Source organism: Penicillium daleae, assembly GCF_028827525.1.
Source record: "Penicillium daleae strain IBT 16125 chromosome Unknown utg000001l_segment0_segment0, whole genome shotgun sequence".
Taxonomy (NCBI): Eukaryota; Fungi; Ascomycota; class Eurotiomycetes; order Eurotiales; family Aspergillaceae; genus Penicillium; species Penicillium daleae.
The window spans coordinates 459,877-475,416 of record NW_026623149.1 but is presented as its reverse complement, the minus strand read 5'-3'; the positions used below and the strand labels follow the sequence as shown (position 1 = coordinate 475,416).

The 15,540-nt window shown below is 48.5% G+C and overlaps 7 protein-coding genes across 7 annotated transcripts; 5 read left to right on the top strand and 2 right to left on the bottom strand.

Annotated features, from left to right (window-relative positions):
- Positions 1-7: 7 nt before the first annotated feature.
- On the top strand, positions 8-1,617 carry N7458_000158 (acyl-CoA dehydrogenase family protein; the record flags this gene model as incomplete). Its single annotated transcript, XM_056903552.1, has 2 exons — positions 8-596; positions 644-1,617. 2 exons carry the CDS (start codon positions 8-10, stop codon positions 1,615-1,617), a joined length of 1,563 nt encoding a protein of 520 aa, XP_056771319.1.
- Positions 1,618-2,591: 974 nt separating this feature from the next.
- N7458_000157 (arylsulfotransferase) lies at positions 2,592-4,615 on the top strand (the record flags this gene model as incomplete). Its single annotated transcript, XM_056903551.1, has 2 exons — positions 2,592-3,320; positions 3,398-4,615. 2 exons carry the CDS (start codon positions 2,592-2,594, stop codon positions 4,613-4,615), a joined length of 1,947 nt encoding a protein of 648 aa, XP_056771318.1.
- A 477-nt stretch (positions 4,616-5,092) lies between these two features.
- Positions 5,093-5,912, top strand: N7458_000156 (MFS general substrate transporter; the record flags this gene model as incomplete). The annotated part of the gene is made up of 3 exons (XM_056903550.1): positions 5,093-5,109; positions 5,179-5,342; positions 5,374-5,912. The coding sequence occupies 3 exons, from the start codon at positions 5,093-5,095 to the stop codon at positions 5,910-5,912; spliced, it is 720 nt and encodes a 239-aa protein (XP_056771317.1).
- A 21-nt stretch (positions 5,913-5,933) lies between these two features.
- N7458_000155 (MFS general substrate transporter) lies at positions 5,934-6,826 on the top strand (the record flags this gene model as incomplete). The annotated part of the gene is made up of 2 exons (XM_056903549.1): positions 5,934-6,351; positions 6,435-6,826. The coding sequence occupies 2 exons, from the start codon at positions 5,934-5,936 to the stop codon at positions 6,824-6,826; spliced, it is 810 nt and encodes a 269-aa protein (XP_056771316.1).
- A 270-nt stretch (positions 6,827-7,096) lies between these two features.
- On the top strand, positions 7,097-8,251 carry N7458_000154 (MBL fold metallo-hydrolase; the record flags this gene model as incomplete). The annotated part of the gene is made up of 2 exons (XM_056903548.1): positions 7,097-7,158; positions 7,258-8,251. The coding sequence occupies 2 exons, from the start codon at positions 7,097-7,099 to the stop codon at positions 8,249-8,251; spliced, it is 1,056 nt and encodes a 351-aa protein (XP_056771315.1).
- Positions 8,252-9,050: 799 nt separating this feature from the next.
- On the bottom strand, positions 9,051-10,394 carry N7458_000153 (ADP-ribosylglycohydrolase family protein; the record flags this gene model as incomplete). Its single annotated transcript, XM_056903547.1, has 1 exon — positions 9,051-10,394. The coding sequence occupies one exon, from the start codon at positions 10,392-10,394 to the stop codon at positions 9,051-9,053; it is 1,344 nt and encodes a 447-aa protein (XP_056771314.1).
- Positions 10,395-12,680: 2,286 nt separating this feature from the next.
- On the bottom strand, positions 12,681-14,132 carry N7458_000152 (ankyrin repeat domain-containing protein; the record flags this gene model as incomplete). Its single annotated transcript, XM_056903546.1, has 1 exon — positions 12,681-14,132. The coding sequence occupies one exon, from the start codon at positions 14,130-14,132 to the stop codon at positions 12,681-12,683; it is 1,452 nt and encodes a 483-aa protein (XP_056771313.1).
- Between the last annotated feature and the right edge of the window lie 1,408 nt (positions 14,133-15,540).

Genomic DNA, 15,540 nt, shown 5'->3' with positions numbered 1-15,540 from the left:
TGCGCTCATGCGGTCGCATCGAGTGGAGCAAGCTTGTCTTGGCTGGGCGCGAGCGGGCATTCCGCATGCCTGTCTCGAGGTGGTCCGGACCTCGGGCGCGACACGAGGCGCGGGGATTTCGGCCTTTTTCGCCGATGACTTTCTAGGGTCATATTCAACAATAAGAACAGTCCAGTTGGGAGTGTTTTCACCACATCTTGAATTTAGCGGAGAATACACTTTGGAAATTCTCGAGGCGTGTGGGAAAGGAATAAATTATGTCGCTTCCAGTGCGCAGATTCATCGTGCGTCTACATGGTTCAAATTCCTGCTTACCAAATGCGAAGAAGCTGACCCGTTTGAAAAGACTCAATCATGGATCAAACGGCCTCAGTTACAACATATTCTGGCTGGGAACCATCCGAGGCTCTCACGGCTGCTTCATGCCCGTGCAAAAGAGTATCTGCAAGCATACGATCCCGACCTGACTGATTCTCAACGAACTGTCCGCGAAGCCATCACCAAAATATGCGCCGACTATCCTGATGAGTATTGGCTAAAGCAAGAAGAAAAGAAGGAGTTTCCGTTTAAACTTCATAGAAAGCTCGCCGATGATGGTTGGCTTGGAATCTGCATTCCGCCAGAATTCGGGGGTCCGGCCTAGGCATCTCTGAAGCTGCGATCATGATGCAGACTTTGTCGGAGTCGGGAGGAGGAATGACTGCGGCTTCTTCAGTGCACATGAATATCTTTGGCCTAGAACCAGTTGTCAAGTTTGGTACTGATGAACAGAAGCGTCGATGGCTGGAGCCGCTGGTTCAAGGTCGCGAGAGAGCCTGTTTCGGCGTCACGGAGCCTAATACTGGACTGGATACATTGAAGCTGCAGTCAACGGCTCGGAGGGATGGCGATCATTATATCCTGTCGGGTCAGAAGATATGGATTTCCACGGCACAGAATGCGCACAAAATTTTGATTTTAGTGCGCACGACTCCTCTTGACCAAGTCAGTAAACCATCGCAGGGTCTCTCGCTGTTTTACACCGATCTTGATCCATCGGCTGTGGATATCACCGAGATTCCCAAGATGGGGCGCGCAGCTGTCGACACAAACTCACTATTTTTCGATAATTGGCGCGTTCCAGCGACTGACATGGTCGGTCAAGAGAACGAGGGATTCAAAATGATCTTACATGGGATGAACGCCGAGCGCATTCTGATCGCGGCTGAAGCTCTTGGCCTTGGATATGCCGCTATTCGACGAGCAGCCACTTATGCGGGCGAGAGACACGTGTTTGGACGTGCTATTGGAAAAAATCAGGCGATCCAACATCCCCTGGCTGACAGCTGGATGAAACTTGAAGCGGCCAGGTTGATGATCTACCATGCCGCGCGGCTCTATGATGTGGGGTATGCCTCCGGGGAATATGCGAACACTGCCAAGTATCTGGCTGCTGAAGCAGCGTTTCAGGCCTGTGAGCGTGCGGTCATGGTACATGGAGGGATGGGATATGCAAAGGAATATCACGTGGAAAGATATTTGCGTGAAGTGTTGATTCCTCGAATTGCGCCCGTGAGTCGGGAGATGATATGTAATTATATTGGGGAGAGAGTTCTGGGACTACCAAAGTCTTACTAAATGGGCATCATCTTTCAAAGTGCAATCTTACAGGAACAAATAATCTATTGTATGCTATGCACTTCTCCCACGCGTGATCTGGGTTGGCCTATCCTGTCCCGTCTATGATCAGTCCTGCCGCGCACTCGGTTCGTCAATTGTAAAATAGCGATTTCATAGACTATAAATCGCCTTCAAGTCCTTCCCCAACAGTTCATCTGCACCGTTGAATGTGGAGGGGCGTTCTACAAGACAATTTGATCGACCTGCCAAGATTCAGCGGAGCGGAAGTTCCCCTTATACTGCGATCTAAGTATTTTCGCTTTTTGACATTCTTCTGTCCTCGTCGCCCTCTTTAGATTCTACGCCACTGTCGATTCCCAATCTTGCTGGATACCGCAGGAGCCGACTCTCCTTCGCAGAGCCTTTTCAACCACAGTAATTATTCCGGTAGCCGAAATATACGAAGCAAGATAACGAATAAGCTCCACTCTCCGCCCCACAACCAACTAAATATGGTAATGATTACGAGTCAAATGCAGACTCTGAGTTTGCCCTCCAGATCCTAGCCACGCACATACTTAATAAAATTCAAGACTTATATGAGCTTTTGACGACCGAGCGTTTCAACATTTTGTAGTTACAGGAATCGTCTAGCTCATCATTGGTTATTCTGCTTTCAAGTTCAATGAGCTTGGTGTCCCATGCTATCACCCGATCTCTGTCCCCCCACTTCCCGCTCCAATCCCCAGTGGAAGTCGTGGCCATGAAGACTAAGAAAGCTCTTGGCGTGTTGCATACGCAAGCACTGTTGATCGCAAAATAGTCCAACAAGCATTTGAGGCTCCCCCAAAAGCGGGCCTCCCGACGAACATGGAAGGAAGTCGTACATACTCCCAAACATTTCGGTTAAGTCCAACTTCATCTTGTTGTTGACAATGTACCCAGAATTATAGCCTATCTCGCGTCGCGGTAGGTCTTACAGACATACTGAAATGATCCCATCACTTGCCTGGATATGGATTGTCGCGTTCATGCCGGAGGCAAGTGCAGATTTTGTCTCTGTCAACTACCAAAAGTACAACAATGGAGACCTGGGCCATCGTCCTCATCTGGAATTTCACTCGAGCACCGAATATTCGCCTGTACTACAAGTGAATATATGGGATCGCGATGCCATATCTCGAGAAGGCTCCCATATATTTCTCCGACATGACGGCAACGAATCGTCGCCTCTCTCATCACCGCTCATCCTCGACGCCAACGACTTGAGCGCTGTGTTTATGAATCGATCTTTCCAAAATGTCTTCGGTACTCGAGTGCAGGAAAATTTCGGGAAAAAATATTTGACGTTCTGGGAAGGAGAGAAAGGCGAGGGGGTTGGAGATGGCTATGGTCTTGCGTACGACGACACGTACCGTTTGGCGTACAAAGTGTCGGCGCAGAATATCAAAGTACACAGTGATCTCCATGAGTTCGCATTCACAGGTAATGGAACAGCATTGGTCACGGGAGTCAACAAGATACGAGCTCGAGGGTCGAACTACAAGGACTGGGACCTACCTTTCGAGTTCGAGATTCTGGACGGGATTATCCAGGAGATCGATCTCGAGACAAACATGGTACTTTTTGATTGGCGGGCACTCGACCACGTCAACCCAATGGATTCTTACGAACAGAGAGGACGAGGATGGGATGCATATCACCTGAATAGCATCGAGAAGGTGAGAGGATGCACGGAGACCTAGTCTTCTTCCATTAGTAGTGATGTTAACATATGCTAACACTCTGCACTATTCAGACCCAGGCAGGAAACTATCTTATTTCGATGCGCCACATCCACTCAATAATGCTAATTGACGGAAAAACGGGCGAAATTATCTGGACATTAGGCGGCAACCAGAACGACTTTGTCGAACTCCCCCAACTAGGAGGAACAGAGTCAACTCAACCCGTACTGACAATGCGCTGGCAACACCATGCTCGCTTCGTTCCTGGAACCAACGAGACCCAAATGACATTATTCGACAACCATGTCAAGGTGACTTCACACGGCGAGTGCAATACCCAATGTTCCCGTGGCCTGCACATCGCTATTGACGACTCAGTCTCACCCCCAACCGTCCGGCTTCTCCAAGAGTTCCTCCACCCGTCAAAGCTACAAGCGCAAAGTCAGGGCAGTGTCCAGGTTCTTTCGCCTTCCTCCAATGACCTTGGAAATGTGTTTGTCGGTTGGGGCCGGTGTCCGACTTTCACAGAGCACAACTCCACTGGCGAGACGGTCATGGACGTACAATTCTCACCGTGGCATAGCCTCGATGTCCCTGATGCGCTTGACAACTATCGTGCATATAAGATGGATTGGTCAGCGACACCTTGGTGGGATCCTGCAATTGCTGCAAGAAACAATTGGAAAGGAGAGCTGGTTGTCTATGTTAGCTGGAATGGCGCTACTGAGGTGGCAAGTTGGGTGATTCGGGGCGCGGCTGGAAATCTGCGAGTGAACCAAGGTGAAGTCTTGGCGAGATCACGACGAACTGGCTTCGAGACAAAGTTGACGATTGGCGAGACGGTCTGGAGGTATCTGTGGGTCGATGCTATTGATCGTGATGGGAATTTAATCCGGTCGAGCGAAGTTGTGGACCTGGACACCGCTGAGTTATCTGTGGCATCTGATCTGTATAGCGAATTCGGTTCCGGTGTTCCTGATATGCCTCAACCTGAGTCGCTATCAAGAGCAGCCTTTATCTTGATCGCTACTGGTTCGGGGATTCTGGCCCTGATCACTGTCGCTGGTTGCATCATTTTGTGGCGCCGTTATAAAAGCTATAGCTGTCTGAGTCCTGGTGACTTTGCCTTGGACACAGATGAGGAATCAGGGGAGGAGAGTGATGACCATGATAATGAAATCGATGATGATGGCAGGGATACAATAGGTGAGACTGGAAGCGTGTACTCTCAATCAAGGCGAGAGCAAGCTAGCTATTCACGACTACTTCGTGCAGTGGAAGGATACTAATCAGCACTCAGCCAGTGTATATACATTCAATGAAAGTAAAATCATGGTGGTAGTTGAAATAATTACCCACGTAGGCATGGGTACAGAATTCTAGGGGGATGAGTGCTTTAAAAGCGTAGATCAATGCTTAATTCTCCCTCTCCGAAGTTATTCTGGGCAAATTACTATGTGTATATTTTTTGGCCTCTCTTATCAATAAGTGCGAGCTAAAATCAAAATTCTATAACTTTAAACACGGTTTGCGCCCAAGTCAAATCCAATTCGCATCTTGGAAAATATCGACAATTTTCTCATTGGATACCACACTCGCCTGCTGCTCGTGAGTGCTTCCAACCGCTGAAAGCAACACGACTTTCTTCGATGGCCCGTCATTCTTCTTGTCAAGAGACATGAAAAAAAGAATCCGATCAACCGAGCATTGCTTGCGATTTGCCAGGTTTGCGATGATCGGATCGTCAAGGGAGACCGGCAGCCCATATGCCGCGATACACTTTGTGATTCTGGGAATGGGAATTTCAAATAGAAAAGATATTATAAAATGAAAACCTGGAGACCTTAAACAGAGTCGACACCGTCAAGTCGACTATATCCCCGTCCAAGTCGCTGTGGAGGGAAGGATTGTTCATCGCGACTGTCTGCATTGCCCAGTTCATGACACAAGCTGGCCTGGCCATTGCTATTGTTCCTGGTCAAATAATTGGCAGGAGCTTCAACTCAACCTCACCAGGTCAGTTATCCTGGTTCCCGGCAGCTTACAGTCTCCACGGTCGGCACATTCATTCTCGTTGCGGGTCGTCTGGGAGACATGTACGGTCATCGCTTGTTGTTCATTGTTGGGTTCTTGTGGGTTGGACTCTGGTCATTGCTCGCGGGGTTCAACGTCTGGTCGAGTCCTATTTTCTTCGACTGTTGCCGAGCATTTCAAGGAATTGGTCCTGCGATGCTCCTTCCTAATGCAGTGGCCATCTTTGGACAGACACATATCCACCCGGTCGCCGAAAGGAGTTTATTTTTAGCTTTTTTGGTGCGACTGCACCTGGCGGTTTTGTCGTTGGCGGTGTTTTCTCCTCAATTTTTGCACATTTCGTCTGGTGGCCATGGGGATATTGGGGTTATGGGAATTGTCTGTTTCGTCCTTGCTGGAATTGGCTTCCTCGTTATTCCAACTTCCTCGCGATGTAAGACCGATGACCATGTGAACCTTACCGAGAGACTCGACCTCCTTGGCGCGGCAGTCGGCATATCGGCCTTGGTTTTGGTTAACTTTGCCTGGAACCAAGCCCCTCTTGTCGGTTAGCAGACACCGTATACTTATGCTATGCTGATTGTTGGACTTGCTCTACTTGTGGTCTTTGCATTTATCGAAAAGTCCGCATCATATCCCCTGCTTCTCCGTTCGGCTTTGAAAGGAGGTCTAGCCTGGGTGCTTGGCTGTATTGCCGCTGGTTGGTCCAGCTTCGGAGTTATGATTTATTCTTTTTTTCTCCAGTTCGACATGGCGGTCAAGGGAGACACCGGTCTGTTAGCTAGCAAAACTTTCTGGGGCCTCTATCTCAGGTGCTACTGCCTCTGTTGTGTCAGGATTTCTCCTTGGTCGGTGCACACCCAGCTTCATTATGTTCTGTGCCATGGCAGCCTTCACTACTGGGCTTGCCTTGCTAGCAAAAACTCCAGTGAGTCAGACATATTGGGCTCAGATGTTTCTCACGAGCGTCATTACTCCATTGGGCATGTAGGTCAACACCTTTGAACCAGAATCCTTTATCCAACCGGAGAAAATACTGATCAGGGCGTGATGGGGACATGTCTTTTCCATCAGGAACCATTCTACTCAGCAACTCGATGCCCAGAGAGCACCAGGGACTTGCCGCTTCCCTCGTCAGTACGACAGTAAACTACTCCATTTCACTTGGACTGGGTTTTGCAGCTACGGTGGAGTCGAATGTTAATGATCATGGAAAGGACACACTTAGGGGCTATCGAGGGACATTGTACATGGGTACAGGCCTTGCTGGACTTGGCTGGATAATTTCCTCGTGTTTCTATAGAGGTCATCCCAGAAGAAGAGCGTTCAGTGCTAATAAGAATTACGACTCGGACATTGGGGGACTGGGATTCTGTTGCGTTAAACTCAATAAAGACTGGAAGAGCGCGTTAAATAAATATCTCTTGCTCGCTACTCAAGCTCCAGTATCTATCTCAAGAACTTGAAACAAGGTTTGTGTATTTTGCTTAAACTCGAATTCCATTTACTGGGGAATATACCGACGATCATGATCGCCTAAACCTGGACTGGATACACGCAAGAGCGCCCGTGATTGTAGCCTGAGGCTCCAAGGCTTCCATGCAGTCCAAACATGAAACACCTCGTATAATCCAAATGACTCACGGTTCATCGAATCTCATCGATTGTTTACCTCAAACTCGATAAGACAGCCATACGGGGATTCATCATCATCATCATCAGAACATCTTGATTCAATGGAGCACCCTCTCAATATCCCGAACGGCTCGGCAGCCGTGAATATCTCAGTCATCGACAGGTATTTAAGTCCATGCGGTCGTTATATTCAGTCGAATATACTGCGCAGCTCCCTGTCGGCAGACTAGATTATATGAGGAAGACTGACAACGATTTCAAGCACACGGATGCGGCTTCCATGCTCACATCTACTGACACCAGAAATACCCCAACATCAATATCTCGATCTGCCATCATTCTCGTTCCTCATTGATCACCCTGTCTTGCAGCGCAAAATTCTATTTGATCTCGGGCTCAGGAAATATTTCTCAAGTCACCCACCAGCCGTACATAAATTTCTTGCCGAGTCTGGTTGGGAGTTGCAAGTGACAAAGGATATTCCGGAAATCTTGAAGGAAGGCAATTTGTGCCCTGATGATATCGAAGCTGTGGTCTTTAGCCATCATCATTTCGACCATCTGGGTGATTTGAGTCAATTTCCTTCCACAACCGAAGTCGTTGTTGGCCCTGGTTTTAAAGATGCCTATCTACCTGGATGGCCCGTGATGGACGAGTCTTCGCTGGTTGATGATGAATGGAAAAAGCACACCATTCGCGAAATATCCTTCAACGATGGACCGAACAGCCTCTCGATCGGTGGGTTTCCAGCGATTGATTATTTTGGGGATGGAAGTTTCTTCCTACTCGATGCACCTGGTCATACAATAGGGCACCTTGCTGCACTCGCACGGGTCTCTCTGGCTTCCACCTCCGCAGAACTCCAGAGAGATAAATTCGTCTTCCTGGGTGGAGACATATGCCATTATCCAGGTGTCTTTCGACCCACGAAGAGCTTCCCTCTACACTTTGAGGCTCAAGCTGCTTTTTACGCGTGCCCAGCGTCCTTTTTCCTCGATGTCCACCCCGAGAATAACTGCGAAACGCCATATTATAGGATGCCTGCCCACTGTACAGTGGATAAAGAATCCGCCGAGCGCTCAATCCGAAAGCTTTGTGAGTTTGACGGAAATGAAGACATTCTCGTGATTATTGGCCACGACGCGTCCTTGATCGGAAAGTTGGATTTCTTCCCGAAAACAATCAACGGGTGGAAGCGAGGAGCAAAGAATGCATTCCAGTGGGCATTTTTGAAAGATTTCTGCAATGGAATCTAGTGTACTTCTGCTCACAATTTGATGTTCTTCAAAGTGGAATATCTGACCAAATAATATATAATGTCAATTCGATTTACATTTTCTTGGTAGTCAAAGTTACGACCACTCATCCTGCCAAATCCATAAAACGGACATCTATTCGGTGGGAACCTAATACAGCGGAGTCCTCTGGGTTTGAGAGACTACAATTGATAAAAATTCGAGTTTAAAAAACAGAGAAGAAAACATACAACAGCCATACTATGGTGATGCTCACCTAGCGACTATAAGTGTGCCCGAAGAATATTTAACAAGTTAGAGTCTAGTTCTATAGGTTAACGATCTTCTAGATTCCTTCAGCTATATCCCCAAGCTATTTCACCTCCAAGGCCTAAAAGTTTAAAGTCGTCATAATTCTCATCTAGAAAGAAATATAATTACACTCCTGGGTTAAAAACAAGCAAAAAGCAGTCCACATTATTGTGCACTCGCCCTTGTGACCGCTGGTCGCGCGACGCTCAAGCTGTTAGGGCAGCTTCCACTAACGGTATGTGCGGTCCCTTCAGAAGGTGAACTTGGACTACTTTCAGTTCAGACTCCCACACATGGGTCCTTTGGTCTTCCTCCACATCAACGTCCTCCTAAGAAAAATGCATTCCTGGACTTTGCGGCATCATCTTGCCGCATAAACTGATATAAGTTAGCTAGTGTTATCCTCATAAAAAAGGAAACAGCAGTAGTCTCGCTACAATATTGACACAAAAAATAAAAATATATAGATGGCCATTTGTGATCTGAATGATTGAATGCAAAACCAATCTTAGTGTTCTGTTTTGCCGGGCCAGGGGACCGACCATCTTGACCTGGTCTTCGATGTGGCCTTTAACGCATCCTCGATCTTCTTGAAGGCAGTCTGCTGAAGGACCATCCATCTGCCTTCTATCTCATGTTCAGACACAAAGCCGCGGCCGCCGTCAGGATACGTGTCCTTGTCTTCCTGGCCGTCATAGTGACCATCTGCTAGACCTAGAACCTGACAGAGTGCCTCAGCTTTGCCTATTAGCCATTGTTCGTGACGCAGGCCATGCTTCCAGTGATCTGGCAGTGCCTCGTAGCCAAGAAAAGCGCCGAGCAAAGCCCCTGCGAAGCAGGCGTTCGTATCCGCGTCACCTCCTCTCATGATAAGGTCCGTGATAAGCTCCTCAAACATGGCAACCCGCATCAACAAGCTCCCGTAGCTTTCTCTAGTCTTCCTAATGGCCATTCGCAGAAGCAGAACCCCCGCACCGAGAGTCTTGTACACGTACCCGATCGCTTCGCGCTCGTCGAGCTGCAGTACATCCAGACTCTCTGCCTTGACATGTTTCTCCAGCTCGGCGAGATCTAATTCTAACGACTCAGTCCCAACCTCTGGCTGCCCAGCATACCATACCACCACCTTCCTCAACAACAAGTTAATATCCTCTTCCATTAAGATCTCGGATCTCACCACCGCCCTCACCAGTGCTGTCCCATACACGCATGCGATCACGCAGCGGGAATCATAGTGTGTCACACGCGATATCTTGGCCGCCACTGCAAACGTCTCCTCCTCTCCCCGGAACAGACACATAAGCCCAAGGGGATGTGTTCGCATGATGCTGCCGTTCGGCGCAACCCGCTGTCCCGTTCGCTTCCAGTATTCCCGAGCAACTTGCTCCGGCTCTTCAACGAAATTCTTCGTGGCAACAACTGTCCCGACGAGACGTCCCAGGCCGAGGGGCATCGTATCCAGTACGCGCAGGCCCTGCTGAACCCAGATGCGCAATCGAGAGGCAAAGTCGGACGGGGTTGGGAGTGGATCCGCACCATTAGTCGAGGCGGTATGCAGATAGCTTAGAAGGAGTAACAGGGCGTGGTCGGTGTCGTCAGTCCAGTCACCGGGGTTCTTCGGGGAACGGTGTGTGTCCAGCTTGAAGGGGGTTGGGTTTGGAGATGCGAGAGTGAACGACCGTGATGGGTACGAGATGGCAGCTTGATCGGCGGAGAGGAACTCGGTATAGAGGCCAACTGCGTCGCCAAGCGCCGAGCCAACAATGGCGCCTACGGTGTGGTCACGCAGGGCCGAACGAACGATAACGTTTGCCGACTCTTGCGTTAGGTCAAATGGTGCGCTGAAAGGCATAATTCGTGCGGAACGAGGAGCTGCACTCGTCAATAATGAGGTAGTGGCTTCATTTTGAAAATTCATTTTGAAAATAGGGCAGTCGAACCTAGCTATAGGCGCTCGCCGTGGCTGCCTGGTCAGTTGCTGCATAAAACTGACTTTATTCAACTAGGAACGCTAAGCCTAAAGGGATCTAGTAAATCGGCAGATCACGCCCTTCTTGGAGATAGAATTGAGGATTATTTAAGTTACCTCTTCCCCAAAACCTAGATCGGCATAATATTCCTGCGTGATTATAACAAATTAGAGTGCCTTGATCTTCCCTAGGCAAATAGCCGTATAAGTAGGCGCTAATCGACGGTTCCAGGCCATCGTTTAATACAGGTCCAAATGCAAGTGCCGAAACTTGCTAGCTAGCATCTTCAGGCCTTCGTTTAGATCCATGGGAGGTGCAATCCTACCAAGATAACAAGAATCAAGTACAGAATATAAGGAACTCGTAGCCGGGCCCAGATCAGTCTCAATAGACAGGCTTTTCTGGTTGGGAAACCTACGGCATATCTTATACATATCAAACGGCGTGCATCCTTTTCGACCTAGGCTGACATGCTCGATCCAGGAACAGTCGTTTCCTCATTCAGCTCATACCATGAATTGTCGTCGCGAAGTATCTCTATTCACCTCAGGCTCCGGGAATACAAAAAGGCGCGCAGCCAGAACTCCGTGGTAGCATTCCCTGGGCCGGATGGCACGACTTGCAGCGTGATCAGGTACCCTAGCATGCTTACATGATGATTCTCGACAAGGAGTTCGTCTAACTATCAATTCCGAGAGGTAGTCGTATATGATAGGCGTGTCTCGTACTTCAACCCTTATTTTTTAGTGAAATACTAAATTGGTAAGCCAATACTGTACAGTTTCTCTATATTTCCCAGACCTCCTAGGTCCAAGCATCTTTTCCTTTCTGCTCTAAGCCTTTCGACGTATTTTGATATTAATACCTAACTCATACGACACGTCTGGCCCCCTAAAATTGTGTCAGTAGTTTCCTAGGGGTTTCCAGGGCGATCGATTACCCCGCAGCTTGCAGTCCTCACAGATAGATGCCTTCGTAGAAAACTCTTGCTGGGCCCTCTGGGCCCCAAAATAACGCCCGCGTTTTCTCGACGATAGCACCTATTATCAAGAAATTGGCTCCTCTTTTCACCCTTGAGAGTAACCTAGAAAGGCACTTCACGCAGATTGTAGTTCTATAAAAGCATAGCTTTCGCTTCACGTCAAGTGTTTCTCTTTGTTTCTCATACAGTCCAATAAGTCCACAAATTGTCCAACGCGCTCTTTGAGTCCCCAATCCATTAAAAACATGGGAAATTCCTGCACATTCTGATACGTAAGGGATTTATCCTATCTGAAACCCGTCACATCATGCGATGTAATAATCGGGTTTATTAGCATGGAAACGCCAGGCTCACGAGAAACATCAACACAATAAAGATTTTGTGCTCATGACCTCATCGGGGCTGCCACAGACGGACCGTTCCCAAGAATATTCTATCCTGGCTGGAAGCTAAGACCAGGATGGGTTTGCGTAGAGGGAGCAGAAACTTAAAGAAGATATTTCAAGTTCAAGCCCAGAGATATTGGGACTTATGAACGTAGATGAGATAAGAATAATTTGGCAGTGATAAGGGCCGTGCATTTTGAGAGAATCCCAACCGGAAAGGGGTTACATACCGGAAGAGAAAGGAGCATCTGGCCTTTGGTTGGCCTCGATTGCACTGATTACGGAAGGATAGCCTGTCGAGTGTTCGGCGTCTCTAATTTGATATTCCTCTTCCGTCATCTGCCAGATTGTATCTCCTTTAGGAGTTTGTGATTCATTCTACTGTGTTTCAATTAGGCAACTAGAGCCCCTTAGACCAATTCAGAGTTTTCTACAAATATTCCTGGGCAGAATCGCGATTCATTCTGTTTTTTTACTGTTCTTTACGGCTGTTCTTATCACTTCGTCCGTGAATATAGAAATCGCCTATTTCCCCTATGAAATTAGACGAAATGACTCCTTATATTAATTATCTATCATGTAAAATCTTATATTTTGTTGAATCTAGCTGCATTAGGACCGTTTAGGGTTGATTATAGAGGAAGTGAAATGTACACTAGCGGCGCAGGAGTTGTCCAGAGTTCACAGGGAGGGTCGCGAAGCCGCTACTTCGCGGTACATTATAAACGCGCCACAGAATCATGGCCGCCCTACGACATGCCATCGGGGTTCCCATTTTGTCCTTTACTATTTGGCGGACACTAATCGCCGAGCATGTCTGCAATCCCGCTCAGGTCTGCCTCCTCCTGTTCAGCGGCCCAATTCAATACGAGAGGCTCTCCCGAGTCTTCGCCGTCGTGGCCCCACTTCGTCAACTCTTTGGCCAATGAATCCCAAGGCAGTGGTGGCCCAGCTGCTTTGACAAAGTCAAACGCTGTCAAACCATTATCATTTCGGATGGAAGCATCCACGCCTCGACGGCAAAGGAGCCTTATCACTTCCAAACGCCCAGTTTTATCTGCCCATAAAGCCTTAAGTCTTCGCTCCCCACCAACTTCCGGGACAGAAACATCGGGGTAGCCGAGCAAGATGCACCCTACCATCCTTACGAGTCCTTCAATACGTTTGAAACTATTAAGAGTTTGCCGAACTGCTTCGTGCAGCACCGTCTCCCCAGAAACACTGCGGTGATTGATGTCCACCTTAGTCTGCAAGAGTTGCTGTAGAACTTCCGCGAGCCCGTCCTGGGCAACCGTGTGAAATGCCCATAATATTTCTGTTGTGGAGACCAAAGGGAGAATACCAGCGTTGATCAGGAGAAGGGCCACTTCTGAGTTGTGCTGATAAATGGTGTCGAAAAATGCTGTCCTATGCTGGGATGACCGGATCGAGATGTCGACACCGGCATAAAGGAGATATCTCACCAAGCTCGTATAACCGGGGTCATAATCATCAATGTAGTAGGGACACTGCTGTGTCGTCGCATTCATGCGAAATAGACAGTGCAGGACAGTTAATCCCCCAACGTTCACAGCGCTGATGTCACATCCAAAGTCCACAAGCATCTTTATCATATCCAGTTTATCGGTAGATGACTTTTTGACGATAGCATAGAAAGCAGCTAGATGCAAAAGGGTGTTTTCGTCCTCGTCTCTCGTAGAGACTAGTGCCCTTCGGTGTCCCAAAATCAATCTCACCATGGCTGTATCAAGATGCACTGCTGCGACCTGAAGTGCCCTCTGTACAGATCCTTCTGAGCAGGAAGAGACATCACAGCCATTTTCGATAAACAGGGCCGCTAGCGGAGCTCTTTCCTCGTCATCGGTCCATCTCCCTAGCGCGTATCTGTCAAAGAAAGAATCCAGACAAGTTTCACCATCACGAGATAGAATAGAGGCCAAACCAGGGGCTTCTTTCAATAGCATCTCAGCGGTCTCGAAACTCTCAACTGACCAGAGGAGAGTCCTTCCAGCGTTATCCAAAATGCGAGCGTCAGCGCCAGCGTCAATGAGCAGCTTTGTTACCAGCAGATTATCGCCCTTCACTGCATCCGGTAACATGTCGGTCAAAGCTTCGACATCGAAGTCCCCGGCATCAACAATACACCGAACAATCTCTACATTCCCGTCTCGTGCGGCGATGAAAAGGACCCCCTCCCCATAGTTGTTGGGAATAGGAGAAGAGGGTGGTGACCCTCGAGGACCTAATGGCATCCTGATGCTCGCGCCAGCATGTATGAGCAGTTCATAACGATCGCAATTAGAAATGCGCTCCTTTCCTCAAGGCAGAACACGACCGGGAAGGAGGGTAGGAGGGGAAAGTTTAGCCGAGGGGCCACGTTAGCACTTCAGGGGTATTCAGGGCGTTCAGGTGAAGGGGCCTGAAGGGACTGCGTCAAGCCCAACGAATTCTATCTAATCAACAAGAACAAAAACATACAACAGCCATTCTATGGCGACGCTCACTTAGCGCCAATCGTTCGGTGCTGGGCGGCTTCAGGCTGCAGTTCACCCACCTGAATATTCTTCACCCAGAGCGGTGAAACCCCGCACAAAACGTGCCTTTGTACATTTTGATCAGGGAAAAGATCTCGTAATACGGGAGTAGACACTATGTCCTTGCTTTTCAGCCTTCAGGTAGTTACCGCTAGTTGCCCTTGCCCTTTTTCGGCATTTTACGTTAGTCATTCCGGGAAGGCCCACATTCTGCTATTTACAGAATCCGCTGCAGTTTTCTTGCGGCTGAAAGAAAGTGTCTGCTTCTGGAAACCCCATTTGACTTGCGCCTTGTATTTCGCGGTGCCGGCGCTAAAACCATCATTATTAGCCACAATGAGACCGGCGTCAATGTTGCCGCCAGTTATAATATACCGCTTCTTATACGTTAGCTCGAAGCCGCCTCGTTTTCGGCCTTGCAGATACGGGCGCTCCAGCCCGTAATATAGATATATTTAGAGCTCTTGTCGAGGAGCTGGATATTTAGCTTGGTGACGGTCGGGGGCATATCGAAGTTAGACAGGACGATACCCATCGGCTCATATCAGGACTGAGGACCGCAGTTGGGTTGAGCAAGAGCCTGACCTCGTAGTCGGGCATCATACTTGGCTCTGTCTGTATTGAGGAACCCACGATAGCGGTCATAGTGACGGGGCGGCGCGGGGACAGACTTATAGTAACTGAGAGCTCGTGGGCGGGGCTTGGCGACCGACTCTTATCCGGCCGGGCTGGGGTGGTACTTCACGGCTGTTCTTGAATATAATGCTCCAGTAAGCGCATTTATTGAGAACAAGCGGTTCGTATGCCTATTATCTAAGCTGTTTCCAGTTAGTTGCCAAGTGATAATACACCGTTTACGAAACCAGCCCATAGCGAGGCAGATATCAAGAAATCCCCGATACTAGCCACATCCAAATTTGTCGGGGCTTCATGCGGCTTGATACCATTCGGATAACCACTGGAATGGATGGCGGGAATTAGATTCACTACAAGATATTTCATCATAATCTCAGATGGGCCAATCGGCTCCAAAGACTCTACAATATTCGACAGAAAAGATCGCATCGCATTTCAATACTACAGGCAAAAGGAGTGTTGCTGTGTACCACGCACCAGCTGCATTTGT